Source organism: Schistocerca cancellata, chromosome 11 (assembly GCF_023864275.1).
Source record: "Schistocerca cancellata isolate TAMUIC-IGC-003103 chromosome 11, iqSchCanc2.1, whole genome shotgun sequence".
Classification (NCBI taxonomy): Eukaryota; Metazoa; Arthropoda; class Insecta; order Orthoptera; family Acrididae; genus Schistocerca; species Schistocerca cancellata.
This window is the reverse complement of record NC_064636.1, coordinates 172284029-172299217: the sequence shown is the minus strand read 5'-3', so window position 1 is coordinate 172299217 and position 15189 is coordinate 172284029. Positions and strand designations below refer to the sequence as shown.

Below are 15189 nucleotides of genomic sequence, written 5' to 3'. Positions count from 1 at the left end.
CTGTATCACGTGGTAGAGGTGGTACATACACCAGATCTTTAATGTGTCCCCACAGAAAAGACTCACATGGAGTGAGGTCTGGTGATCAGGAAGGCCATTTCATGAAACAGCTGTCCCCTTTTGTAGCACGGCCAATCCACCAATGCAGTAGCTCCGTGTTCAGGTACCCACAAACTTCAAGGTGGAAATGGGGTGGAGCCCCATTCTGCTGAAACATGTCCAAGTAGGAATACCCAGTGACAGTGCTTTCGACAAATAAGAATGGCCTGTACAGTTTTCGACGTGACAAGGCACAAAAAATATTTACCTTTGGCGATTCACACTCAAATTCAATGCATTTGTGTGGATGCTTTGTATCCCATATTCGACATTTATGCGTGTTCACTTTCCCATTTGTCAAACTACAACATACCTCAACTCACCATGCTTGTGACTAGCACCGGCTATCGGCAAATTACCGAAATACGCTGTGGCAGTTGTAATGCTATTGTAAATATAATACTTCCATTAATCTGTATATTTTAAATTTTTTGTTCCGTAATAATTTTGAAAAATTACTATAATGAGAGTAAGCTTTTGTTAAGTGTAGTTTATCTGTTAAAAATAACCTCTTTGATGTAGGTTGAATAAATGTATTATAGCATATTTTGTAAATCATTATGTAATATTTAAAGTACAACTGTAATTAATTATCTCAATTTTGTATGTATGTGCTGTTATGCAGTTGTAGAGGGTTCATACTTAGGGTTTTTGTAAGCAGAAGTGTAAAATGAAAATGTGTAGGGATCATAGGTAGAACGGAACTCCATTCTGTGGTGGAATGGGAAAGGTGGTGGGGCGCGTGAGTGAGAATTGGCGCGCAAGTGACACACACAGTCGGTAGCTGCCCTGCAAGTGGTGAACACGCTCAGACGTGTTCTACATGATTGGTGCAGTACAGCAATAAATTAATAGCTCAGAAATTTGCAATTTTATCGTCGCCACCAAGAGGAAGATAGAGCTATGTACATCAAGAGCCGTACCTGTGCAATGTTACTATGCAGCACCGCCTCATGCCACCTTCAACATCAGTAACAGGCAAAGTACTTTATTTAGAAGTGTATCACAGTATGAACCATCCCTCTTCAATCAGTGGAATATAAGTGTTAAATGTACCTTTGTGTTTAACCATAATTTTCCAGTTTAATTTATCTCAGTAGGGTCCTTACCTAAACGAATTTATTCCGAGTATTCTGATGTTTATTGAAGCTTGAATAATAGTAAATTACTGGCAATAGTATTGTTTTGGTAGTAAATTCTGAAAATCATTATTAAATACTAAAGTTTGCACATACCGGTTTAAGAACCACCGCTTTGCCTGACCATGAGGATAAGTTTTCAATAGCATTTTTGAAAGTAAGGTAACATAATTATTTAACTGCAACAATTTGAACAGTATTTGTTCGTGTTGCTTCTCCATGTCAAAGAAAGCCAGACAAATATTGGTGTTAGTTAAATGTTAACAAATAAAAGTCCTAAAGAAATGAAATATAGTCCTCTTAAATAATAGTTTTGGTCATATGAATAATAGCTATAAGTTTAATATTTTTTTGTATCCTTGTTGAAACATGTGTGTGTCTTCTTTAAATAATTACTGAAGTATAGTGATAAATTCCATAAGTAACATAAAGTGGGATCAATAGTACTTACTGCCAAGTGACCCAAGTAAATGGAAATTAAGTGGTTGTGTGTCAGTTACATAGTAAGTGAAAGTAGTTATTTATTCAGTGTCGAAAATTGACTTCATCTTTTTGTGTGGACGCTGTGCCCGATTTGGGCTGGCGGCCGTTTTATTAAGCGAAACAGTTTATTGTTATAACAGGCTTTGTCTGATAAAAGGTTTCCAAACGTAATTATTCTCACTGCTTTTCCCACAAACTGTATGATTTGGAGAAAAATAGTTCGATAATTTACCATTAGGTTGAACACGGTTAAAGTCACTCTCCGAGAGTTGATGGTGTGGAGTGTGCCTGTCACTACTTACTACACAGTTCTGACATTCCGAATCGCGGGTCTTCCATCTTTACAGTGGTAGAACTTAAACGTTCTGGTACCGTATTGACAAGAATGCGAAAGAACCGTTGCATGGTACACATGAAAAAAGAACTTTCAGGGTTTCTCTTCAAAATGACGTCCGTATGATATCTGTACAATGTTTTGTTCTTGTGCAAGAAATAACTGAAAGTGTTCCTGGACTTTTATCAGGGTGTATATGCGGACAAGGAAAAACATTCCCGGATTTTTCACGGATAAAAATACACTTTCTCCCAAGTGAAAACAAACTTTCTCCATGTTAAGTAACAGTATATTTTCCCTTATCAATCCTTTGAATGGTTATGGTTTTATACATGGGCATAGAATTTCCTGGCACTATAGAAAACAAAACTCAGGGAAAAAGACAAGATTTGGAAATATCTTTCATGTGCAGCAACATGCATGCTGCATATTTTCGTATTACAAAAGTATACATTGAAATTCCACTAAACACCACATGTTACTTTCCAAATCATTGAAATCAAGATTGCGATGCACTTTTGTAAGCCAGTCATAGCTCATGTCACGTGATCTCGCCAGCCGATATTCAGAACATAGGACACGTGATGTAGTCAGCCAGCAGCAACATCACTGATAAGTAGCACGAACACACAAACAGGGAAAGTTAATAGTTTAAATTAATATATATGGTGCTGTCACATATAATATCGGTCTCTAAGGTTAATATGCTGCAAGAGAAGCTAACATTTCGCATATAATGTTGATCTTTTTTGTGTGTGTTGCACTTTGAGACACATCACACAAATGTGCCAGTAAAATTTTCAATAATGAGATAAATGTCTGATCTTCAGGGTTCAAAATTCTTCTAAATGACTCATCATCAAAGAGTTGATTTTTAAATGAGTCAAACGCTCTTTAATTTAATAAATTCATGGCACATTCTTGCACATAGTTCAACTTACATAGAAGGATATTTACTTTGAAAGTAATGCTTTTCAAACCACTAGTCGCAATATTTTCCCGCAACCTGTCAGAAATAGGTTTGTTTCAGCAGTTGCCAGACAGCGCAAATAACAGGCGACACAGCTATCATAACATAGGAAGCCCGTATGTGCGTACATGTTAAACACTGAAAGATCATACATTATGTCATAAAAGAAACAAGACATTAGAAGATACTCCATGAGCATCGGAATTTCGTGAACCATATTAAAATGTGCACGTTTAAAGTGCACACTCGTATGTCCAGATTCCCAATGAAGTAGACCTCAACTTGATATTAAGCTTTTCAGTGTGGTTTTCGCGATGTAAATTTTCTTGGAGTACCAGTATTGTATTATATCATATTTGGTTCTTAATTATGGCATAATGCCATATATTCTAGGGGGGGGCGGGGGAGGGGGGAACCATGCACATGAAATGCAGCGAACAGTTGAAACTAGCCAGCACTGTGGAATTAAACATTTCGTTTCAAATACATTGACTGCCGCTGCAGAAAAGGTTAATAAAAGCCAAATTTCTTAAGCAAACAGACAAAAATAACTTCATTGTTCCACAAGGCGATTAATGCTTGACTCTCAGAAAGGTAGAAATAAAATAAAATCTGAAACAAATGCCATATTTTAGCCTTCCATAATTATGTGAATGTATTTTAATTCACTTGATAGCTCCCGGCCACAGACATCCGTCTTGTTTTGATTTGACGTGAGAGTACATGAAGGGGAAACAGCAAAATCACTAAATGTAGACACGGATCATGTGGAGACTACCCACTACAACTCTACTCTGACTGCTCTGTGCATCAGCCCCAGATCTACGATATTTGTGGACCAGATCAATACTAAAAAAATCGAATTTTCAAAAATATGTTCATCTTGTAGCGCACATCTTTCTGAAAAGTCTGAAACATAAAACATGTGTGTTTGAGGAAATGTAAGACACATTATATATGTCTTAAGTACGCCAAAGTGCAGTGCCACGCCTCTTGATAAATCATTCTTCTAATGCATATCACTGTATTTTGCTCTGTGGAATTGAAACGTGTATATTTTGTAATGGATGCCATCAGACTATATTCAGGACAGTGGAAATTGAAATGTCCTATGGGGCCTCGCCTTTTCCCAGTCAACCAGTTTGACAGCCTGCCCCTTTTCAAAAAACAAAATCTCACAATTAATAGCGGATGGGATTTTTGTAATCAGGAGAACAAGAACTCTTCAGAAAATCTGAACTCTTTATTGCCTATTGGCTAATAACTTGCTGTTTTGTGTGACATAAAATTAAATATAGGATACATAAAACCAATAAAGACAAGAGATAATCAAGAAATTATGCATTTCTTCAATCCTTAGCTCCTAGCATTTTTTTCTCTCTAATCTCACTACAGCTTTGCATGGTGTGCTTTCCTTTCTGGGAAAGGATCTACGGTATTACCTCATCAAAGTTCGTGAAACATTTTGCTACATGAAACATCAAAATGTCATTATCTAATACTGAAAAAGCTGTTAACAGAAATAATACCCAAGACTGGCGTGGTTTCTCGATCTGATTACATCTATTTTGTCGCTGTCTGCTAGATAAAACAAAATAGGCCTTTCTAATATGTCAGCAGTTTTGTAACACACACCAAATAAACAAGACTGTTTTGGCACCAATGGCCATTTTTATAACACTACAGAATATAATTCACGAAGTACCAATATCAAATGCCTATTAGGCCTACTTCAAACAAAAAAACTTAATGTTAGGAAATAGTTTCACTTTCATTCATATGCACCAGTTTCTCAAGCACGAGACCGAAAAGTAGTATTACGAAATTTTTATATAAATTTATTCTCCCATAATTTGTCCCCGTTTCTTCTCCTTCCTCGTTCCACAAACAATCTTGTCACCACCAATTCTGTAGCTATTCGTGCCATTGTCAAAATTTGTTCGCTGATTAACTTCACTAACCCTGCCAGAATCACAGGTTAGGTTATCCCGCAATTATTTTCCGGTTAGGCGTTTTACGTTTTTGTGCAACACGTTTCCCATGTTACTTCCAGAATAGAACATAAGTGGCTGCTAGACGAGAACTGTACTACTGGTCCTTCTAGAGTAATGATACAGCCAAAAATTTTCTGTCAAAATTTCATTTCCTTGGATACACAGAGAAGATAATACATAATCTTTCTCACCTGTTATTCCTGACAGTTGTTTATTTCCACTCTGGTAGTCTGAATCTATGGATTTCGCTAGTAATTATAACAACACTGATCATTCACAAACCCAATCAACCACATAATCAGACAGCAATTGGCATTCATCCATTTGGCTTTAATCCGCTCAGCTTGTATAGCCCTGTCCCATCTACGGGAAGTTTATTTCTAGATGTGAGGCATGCATTCAAAAATCAACTTATGATTCAGTCAGAAATCAACTTAAAATGTGTTCAAAAAATGTTCAAAATCCAATAGCGATGCGTTTCAAAATCACATGAATAATCAATAGACAAACATGCACTGCATGCTAGGCACTTTGTGATACAAGTTTTTTTCCTCAAGAATATGAATTTGGCGCCCCCTTTTCCCGGTAGCATCTAGCTGCTTGATGCGACTGCTTGCACAGCCAACATCCACATCCCTGTAGCCAGAATCAGGAGAATCTACTACTCAAAAGCAACTCAACTGCGCATGCGTATGAGCCCGCTCATAACTGCTAAAACGAATCTAATGTAAACAGTTGTGACTTCACGCTCATCAGAGGCAATTTGTTGTTATAGCGCATTGCATAGTCTTCCTAAAGCCTTTGACACATTTTGCATTTGGCAGACACTTGCACGAGCACTGTGTGTCGTCATTGTATATGGCGCATTTCCTTTGCAATTTAAGTAATTTTCGTTCTTTTTCTCTCGTTTATCTTTTATTGTTGAAGTATTATTGTGCAGTAGTGGGGTACAGTAATATCCTTTGTTGGAGTATCGGTTCTTACCAGTCAAAATTACAAAAAATTAACTGAAAACAATGAAAAATTCCTGGAATTAAAAAAAAAAAAAAGAACGGGTTTTCCCGGTTTTCTCCCGGATGAAAAAATTCCTGGGTCTTAACTGAATCTCCCGGTTGTCCCTGGTCATATACACCCTGTTTATGTACGCTTGTTACAGTGGTAGACCCCAACTAAACCAGTTACAGAGGAAAAGCTTGCAGCATTTTTTGCAAGGATTGATGATATTTTTAATCACCTTGGCAAATGCAAATTCTTCACCATGCTCCAGCTACTATCAGATTCATGTAGCTATTAAAGATGGAGAATAAGACAGCTTTTGTTGTACCCTGTGGTCTGTCTTTTTGGAGAGAGTGCAAGAACAAAAACCAAATGTACCTCTTCAAACTATATCTGAGGTAGCTGGACCTTTCAAAGTCTTAGCACTCTATATTGCAGGACCATTTGCCTTAACAGTAAAAAGTAACACACATTTTATCTGTCGCTGACCGTTTCTCTCATCATCTTATTGTGTGACCCACTGCAGACATGGCTGCTGAGATGGTTGTGAGAGCACTGGTAACTTATTTTGCACTACAATCTAGAAGTCCAGAGGCCATTCTAGCAGACTGAGGGACAAACGTTATGGCCAATCTTATCATACAGTTATCTTGACTGTTTAAAATAAAGAAGTTCAGAGCTACATCATTTCATTCTAAGAGTAATGGCAGGGTTGAACACATTCATAAAACAGTACCTAGAATCTTATCTTATAACATGATTAGCTTCCCCTCAGACTGGGATTGTCTATTACCATATGTGATATCGTCATACAACACCAGAATACATGAAACCACAGTGTCGATTCCCTTTGAGGTTGTTTATCACCACAAAATCCATTCATGTTTCAAGACTTATAAGCTCTCACCTGAAATGAATTCCAGCAAAGTGAAGTACCCGGCTAAAAGATTAACATTTATTTTGAAGAGAATTCAGCAGAACAATGCCGCTGAACATGGAGACAGCTCAATAGTTGAAAGGATGCTAGGATGCTGATATACCCATTAGGAGATCATGGGATGTTATGACAAACTGCCATGAAATTGGGCAGAACTAAGAAATTTGCATGACCCTGCACTAGACCATTACAGATACTGTATTTCGCATTGCCTGTCAACGTTGAATTACAGATCAGAAGATTATAGCTCAGTTTGATCGCTTGACCAAGTATAAAGATATATAGCATCTACTGTAGTGGATCCAGCAAATCTCAGAAATGTTTAGAACAGATTTTGGTATAATTTACATTCTGTTGCCCCATCAATTTACAGTCTAGGGATTAAAAACAATTTTTATCTTACGTCGGAGACGAAACCATCTATTTCAATTAACTGATGATTCTGCTCTGTGTTTTCGCCTCGTGGCCTCTTCAGCCCCGTTTCACTGTTATTTATTCCTCTATATTTCATTACCTGCATCTACAACTAAATGGTTTTGTCACATGTTTGCATTATTTCACTATGTAGAGACATTGTCACTATATAATTGTCTAGTTTGTCTGGTGTGGCGAAGTTACATTAAAATTTATGAAATTTGAAAATCTGCATTACCACATAAGTGCAGATTGTAAAAGCCAGTATCATGGATAAGACTAACGTGTTGTTAGGAAAGGTCTGCAGAAATAAGATCCCACTCTCCGTGAACCAAAACACCTATTGTTAAACCACGGCCCAAGAAGCACAATCCAGCACTGCTCCACACACCTGGCCTCCAAGTAGACATTGAAGATACAGTGTAGTATCTTTACTTACACTTGAGTGGCACAATTCAGCACCTTATGTAGATTCCATTTCTTCTTGGAACATACTGAAGACAGTTTGTCTCTTACACAACAAACTTGAATGGTCCCAGATTGATAGTTGAATTAACCAAACGTTGGTTCCACTTCACTAGTATCAACTAGATATATGCCAACCCCTATGTCGTTCTGGTTTCAGTTGTGTTTTCTAATCGGAATTTCACTCTCCACAAGTACCAAGTAACACTGAATAGTAGTAGACTTCTATTCAAAGCATCCTGTTGCAATACTCTGGGACATGAATTTCTGTTGTCAGCACAAATGAAAGAAATTTGAAATGTCGCTACCGAACCATTCCTGTCATCCATTCCAAAAATTAGCTTATCTCTCAGTACACATCCTGTCTCATCACTTTTTCCAGATACTAGCAACAATGAACTGTTCTAGTCCTTAAAATAGTTGATGACACAGGAGCAGCAACAAGTCACTAGATAGAGCTGCCACATGTACTATGGATTCCACCAACCCAATATTTTATTTAATATAACAGGCCCAGTAGTGACTTCCACACTGCTTGCTATTGTGATACTCAGCATGGCTCTATACTGCTGTTTCACACCCGAAGTTATGTAGCAGAACACACACAGCCACTCCAGCTTATCATGTTTCATGGCAATTTCCAACACATTGTGTGAGGTGGAGTGGAAAAGTTGAGATATAACAAATCATTTTAGGGAAAATGATGAGTTACACTCTCTGTCCTAATATATGAAATATGATTGAGATATTTCATTAAAAAAATACTTAAGTTTCAGACAGCAAATTGTGGGAGAAATAGTTTATTAATATTTGCAGGTAATACGGGGTATATGGGCGCAGCATATCTGCAAGATGGGATGACAAGTTCAGTGTCTCCACCTGGTGTGGGCCATTAGTTCTTAGAAGTCAAACTTTGAGATGTGTTGAGACCATTAAAGAATGGTGCTCACAATAACCATAGAGACAATATATGAGCAAAAACAAATGTATGTTTAAACTGTCATTCTGATATTATTTCTCAATCTGACGTTTTGCTTTGTGAAAATGTATTTTTGTTGTCCAGTCTAATGAGACAAGACATCTATAACTCAAACAATTGTAATATGATTGTGTTAAACATATCTTACGGGAGCTATCTTCAATGTATAAAGGAGCTTTAATTTTCTTGGTCACAGATTCCATCTCTCTCTCACCTTTTAGCACTTAAGACAGTGCAAAGGAAATGAAGTCCACTAAGAAGGACAGACGCACATTTATTTGGATCTGATCAGCAGGTCCAAATCACAACTACTTCACATCATAGGCGACCATAAAAACAATAATATCTACCATTTACTGATCAGTTCAATAGGTGGATAAACAATAATTCAAAGTTAATAAGATTTACTTTTCTGCTGCCACAAACTGTCATCTTGTAATTTCAAAATTGCTCTGAGCACTATGGGATTTAACTTCTGAGGTCATCAGTCCCCTAGAATTTAGAACTACTTAAACCTAACTAACCTAAGGACATCTCAAACATCCATGCCCGAGGCAGGATTTGAACCTGTGACCATAGCGGTCGCGCAGTTCCAGACTATAGCGCCTAGAACCGCTCGACCAGCCATCTTGTAATTTCACCTAGGATTGTTTTCTTTAATTAAACTACATGGTGTACATAAAGTCCGGGAACACTTTCAATTATTTATAGCATTAGAACCAAACATTGTACAGATATCATACACATGTTACTTTGAAAAGAAACCACGACTTCTTTTTTCTTTTTTTTTTTTCTCATGTATACGGCCACAGCATTGTTTGGTAATTTTGCTGATAGTCAGTGCTAGTCGCAAAGATGGGCAGTTCAGGTGCAGAGCGAGCTTTCTGCCTGTCGGAGTTCGATGAAAACAGGTGGGCTACTGCTGTTCAAAGATCTTTAGAACCAAGTACAGTAAGAAGCTACCAACAAGGAAGGCTATTTACCACTGGCACAATAAATTCCACCCCATTTTCATTGTGAAGTTTGTGGGTACCTGAGCACGGAGCTGCCGCATCAATGGATCCACTGTGCTACAGAAGAGGACAGCTATTTTATGATATGGCCTCCCCAATCACCAGATCTCACTCCGTGTGACATTTTCCTGTGGGGACACATCTGGTTTATGTACCGCCTCTACCATGTGATGTAGCAAAGCACCGGGAGAGAATACGAGAAGCGACTGCCTCAGTCGACGATGTCATGCTGGGACAGGTATGGCAAGAATTTGATTACCATATTGACTTCTGCCGGGTCACTCATGGATCGCATATCAAATGTTTGTAAAAAGAAAACTTTCATAATTGAAAGTGTTCCCAGACTTTATGTACACCCTGTATTATTATTTGGTATTTGTAAACTGTTTATTTGTGTTACTGTTTCACACAACAGTCTCTTATTATTGTGCTTATTTGTTCATTTGATATTGTTTTAAGTTATTTTTACAATTTGTTCATTAAATTTAACTGAACTTGATTACCTTGCTGTTGTCATCATACAATCAGAGGGATCACCCTTTGTTGTTTATTGTAAATGATTTATTATTTGTTCATTAGGTCACAGAAGCATCAGGTTTCCCAGTTGTCTTTTTATACTTATGGTAGTTAAGTCATTTTGCATTATGTCACTAAAAAATCAAAGATTTCATGTTATCTTTTTGTTTCATTGTTGACACGCAATTTTCCTGTCTCTATCAATACATAATTTTTCAAACATTTATCAAACAATGGAAAATCCAGGATGGAATGTAACAACATCATGAAAAGGAACGTTGCTACTCACCATATGCTGTTGTGGATAGGCACAACAGACAGACTGTCACAAATAAGCTTTTCACACACACACACACACACACACACACACACACACACACACACACACACACACACACACACCCGCGCGCGCGCAACCGATTTTGAAAATTTTAGACTGTTTAATAATTCTTTATTTTAAGATAATTTGCAATGAGTTTTTTCTAGTTAAATAATGTTATTGTTGAATCTGAAATTTCACTCTGAAGAGGCATGTAACAAGGATGAGGAACCACTACACATATTTTGTATTTTTGTTTTTTTATTATGCATTACATTTCACAAATATTTTGCTTCAAAGTACAACAAAATGACAAATTTTATGATTACACACAAGAAGAACTCTTTGTGCTTGCCAGCACCACTATGTTTTTATCCCCTAGGTACACAAAGATCTTAAGTTTTAAATGTTCATGCTTTTCACTAGAACGTGTTGCTCATTTCACAGTGTGTTTACTACTAAGTAAGTGATTACTGACCATCCTTGTAAAAGCTAGCATCCAGTCATATAAATTGTTTTACGGATAAGATAGATGACTCCACACCTATGTTTGACATGTTAATCCAAATCCTGATTAAGAATGATGTATAAATTGGAATGGACAGTTACAGAAAGTAGTCAGCTCACAACCTGTGACTTCCATGTATTTTTTATAGTCCATAATAGCACTTATACAACCTCAAAATTAAGTAAAAATTGGTGCATGACTTTACACCACACCCATTAACAATTTGATAAACCTGCAATACGGTGCATAAGGCAAATAAAAATCATTCATTAAGAAGATCCTTATATTTTTCTTTTACTGGGTTCAGTGGGCCATGAGCAAAGAGGCCAACATACACAATTTATGTTAAACTCTAATAAAATGTTAGAGTACTTGCTAATGACCTAAACAGATAGTCTAGAGACAGCATTTGATGCTAAGTGTATACTGATACAAATATTTCCTACAAGTTACTAAAGAGTGCAGACATGAACCAGAATCACGTTTTGTAAACAGTGCATTTCCAATTCAGGCATTTGTTGGAAATGAATGGATAGGTCTTTGTAGTAAGCTGACATTTTGAATCAATCCTAAGGCCCTACTTATATGGCACAATTGGAGAAGATCTGTCCATACCAGACAGGTACCTGGAATGAACTCCTAGTCCAGACCAATGTTTTCACTTGTTTGAGAAAAGTTTCATGTTACCCTTTTAATTATAAACTGCACACCTAAATCAGATCTTGGAATGTAGTTCACTATGCACCAAGGATGAATAATACCACCAAACTTTACAAGGATTAACAACTACATCATTGTTCAATACCATATGCATAAATGTCCTAGCAGTACTTGTAGAATGTTGAAAATAATTCACAAATAAAGAAGGTGTAGTAGCAAAATATGTAACAACCTTCTCTTCTGAGCAATGCTAGTGACATTAATGTCTGGCCACTATGCAGAAATACAGAAATTATTTTTTTCTAAATCACAAAATAAAGCTATATACAAAAGCACCTACCTCAATGGCAGTATTTAAATACTCAAGCCACATATTTTCACCAAACTTCTTTACAGAACCGTGTAATTCAGAAGAACCATGCAGACCTCTTGAGTCATTGTATAAAATACTGATACTTATAACACTTTTGTAAAAACTTGTGGCATAGCTATAGTTACTGCATTTAGACTGTTGTGAACAAAGTGATGTTGATGGGGAAGCAGATGCTACAGAAGACTTGAGTCTTGCATTGTAGTGTGTATCTTGTGGGCTAACCTTAGTGGAAACTATTATGGCTTTTTCAAGGTGGCAATCGTTCATCAGGAGCAGGTACTGAAATGAATGAATAAGCATACAGTGCATTGTGTGATACAAGATTTACTTCTAATTACATAGCCAGTATTAAATAAATTGTAATAAATTACATACCAGCATTCCTTTCTAATGCTGAAAATATAATTAATGACAAAACAATGCCCTGAGTAAGAGTGAAGTTTACACGTTTTACTGGCTCATTTTCATTAATGTTTTACACGGGATCCCGGGTTTGATTCCCGGTGGGGTTGGGGATTTTTCTCTTTCCGGGGACTGGGTGTTTGTGGTATCGGTATCATCATCATCATCATCATCATCATCATCATCACCACCACCACCATCATCATCATAATCATTTGTGACAGTGGCTACAATGGACTGTGTAAAAAACTGGACTGTGTAAAAATTGGGACTTTGTACAGGCACTAATGACCACGCAGTTGAACGCCCAACAAACCAAACATCATCATCATTAATCTTTTACAGATTCAAAGTAGTACTCAATTTGTTAACATGCATTCTCTTGCAGTGCACAATTCTCAGAACATCAGAGCAGAATTTATCTCAAAAGAAAAAAAACCACAAAAAAGTGAAAATTTCAATAAAGGTTTTGAGAATTGTCTACTAGAAAAATAGGGATAATTCAGAACAACTGATATGATTAATAAACTAATTTTATGGATACATAGAAAATGTACTAAACAAGATTTGGTACCTTAAGAATCACTACTTAATTAAAGAACTGTTGCACATAAATCATGTGCAATCATTGCAACCCCAAGAGAGTCACATGTGCTTGCATTTTCTACCACCATTTATGTACGCTACTATACACAAATGATTACAATCACAGCACTGAATATTATCTCTGGCTTTGAGGACTCTGAAATCAGAAAATACAAGTGCTGCGGAACACAATCAAGGAGACACTGGACATGTTATGGCGACTCTCTCTCCATACAGTTTCTATGAGAGTCTACAAATAGTCTACAGTGTTCAATCAAGTATCCATGACAAACAAGTTGCTAACGAAAACATATCCAGGACACATTTTCCGGTTAACGTGTCATGTGAAAGTGCAGTCAAGTACACTGTGTATATGACATTATTCAAAGAGGTTTTCTGCGTTCCTTGTCACACGTGGCTGGGCATAATACTACTGAAGTATGCTGGGTGGTGTTAGGAGGAAAATATGTACGTGGGACTCAAAAATATATTGATGCAGGAGTTGCTGTTCACATTTTCAAAACATTTACAATATAAGTCAATATGTCATGTTGTATTGAAGGACCGTCAAATCATTGAACTCTGTGTTAGTCTGCTACATCACTCCATAACAAAATCAGCTGGACATGGATGGTTCAGTATGAAAGATAAGATTTCTCAGAGATGTATAAATAACCCACGCAAATTCAATTGCACATCTAGATAGACGGGATGTTCAAATCTATTAAATGCTACTAGTAGATGAAGGTAAATGTGCCACGGCACTCTGACAGTCAGTTTCAAGACAGAAGTATAGACAGGTACATGGGCAGCAACTGAAGTCTGAAGTACACGAACACTTTTATGTTTAACACTAACATTCCCAGCTACAATTTGTAGTGTATCAGAATGTTTTAGCAAGTATCCTGGTCGACTATGAAGAATCAGCCGAGCAAAAAATGATCACAATAGATGAAATAGGCACAAATAATGTGTAATGCGAAATTACAGACTCTCTGCGTTGCTCTGTTTTGGCACAGACATTGGCAGTGAACACACAGCACCTATCAGCTGGGCGCACATGTTGTGATGCCTCCAGTTGAAGTTGTCACAGACTACCTGGAACACACGCCTTACCGAAAACACAAGTTTAATCATTATGACAAATGAATTAGTTTTTACTGTACCACTGATTGTCTGTACAGCCTTTTTAAGTCTGAAGTGTTCTAATGACTGATGTCTGTTACCACATAGCCTATTTGAGCGGCTGTTAATAAGAAGTAATGCACTTTAAACTATAGAAGAGTTGAAATGAGAATTCATTTTAAGTCATTTTGTGGCTCAGAGCAGAGATTGCTATCTTCCACTTAGTGTTCCCTGCAAGATGGAACAAAGTCTAAAAGAATTGGATGTTTGAGCATGGCCATGGCCTGAAGGATCCAGACCGCTAGAATGAATTAGCAAGACAATAATTCGTCAAGAAGAGACGTATGAGGTAACAGACAACAATCTAAAATGGTGTTCAAGGAATACTCAAGCTATGTAATGCATACCCACAGCTTTTACCACAGCCATTTCTCAGATTTTACACTTTACTTGGTAACCATGAGGGGAGATGAAAATGTTATGCTGGAAATATTCCAAGTTTCGCAAGAAAGTGTACCAATTTTCAAGAAATATTGAGAAGATAACATTTGTTGCCTGTGGCAACTGAGAATTAGCAAAGTTACATTACTTGATGCATTACACTGGCTAAATATTTTGACAATTAATGAAGGATACTGAGGAATTATTATTGAAAAGTTCACAACAACATCATTCGTGAACAAAATACTTCAATAGAGGGTAGAAAACTGGCAGCCACTAAATAACAACTGCACGGATGCATTACAGATATGCAACACAGATATAACACAACTATGATTTAGAAGAAAATTTGGTGAGTGTGACAGAGAAGACAGCCTGACTTATTTACTGCTGATGGACAAAACATCTACCATCTCAGCACATCCGTCGACTATGAG

General features: G+C 37.0%; 1 protein-coding gene across 1 annotated transcript in view; it reads right to left on the bottom strand.

Moving 5' to 3' along the window:
* The window catches only part of LOC126108417 (uncharacterized), a 55670-nt gene that overhangs the window by 38751 nt on the left and 1730 nt on the right, over positions 1-15189 (bottom strand). Inside the window, exon 2 of the mRNA XM_049913625.1 lies at positions 12167-12478. Coding sequence (XP_049769582.1) covers positions 12167-12466 — 300 coding nt within the window. The 5' untranslated portion in view covers positions 12467-12478. The remainder of the gene's footprint in view (positions 1-12166; positions 12479-15189) is intronic.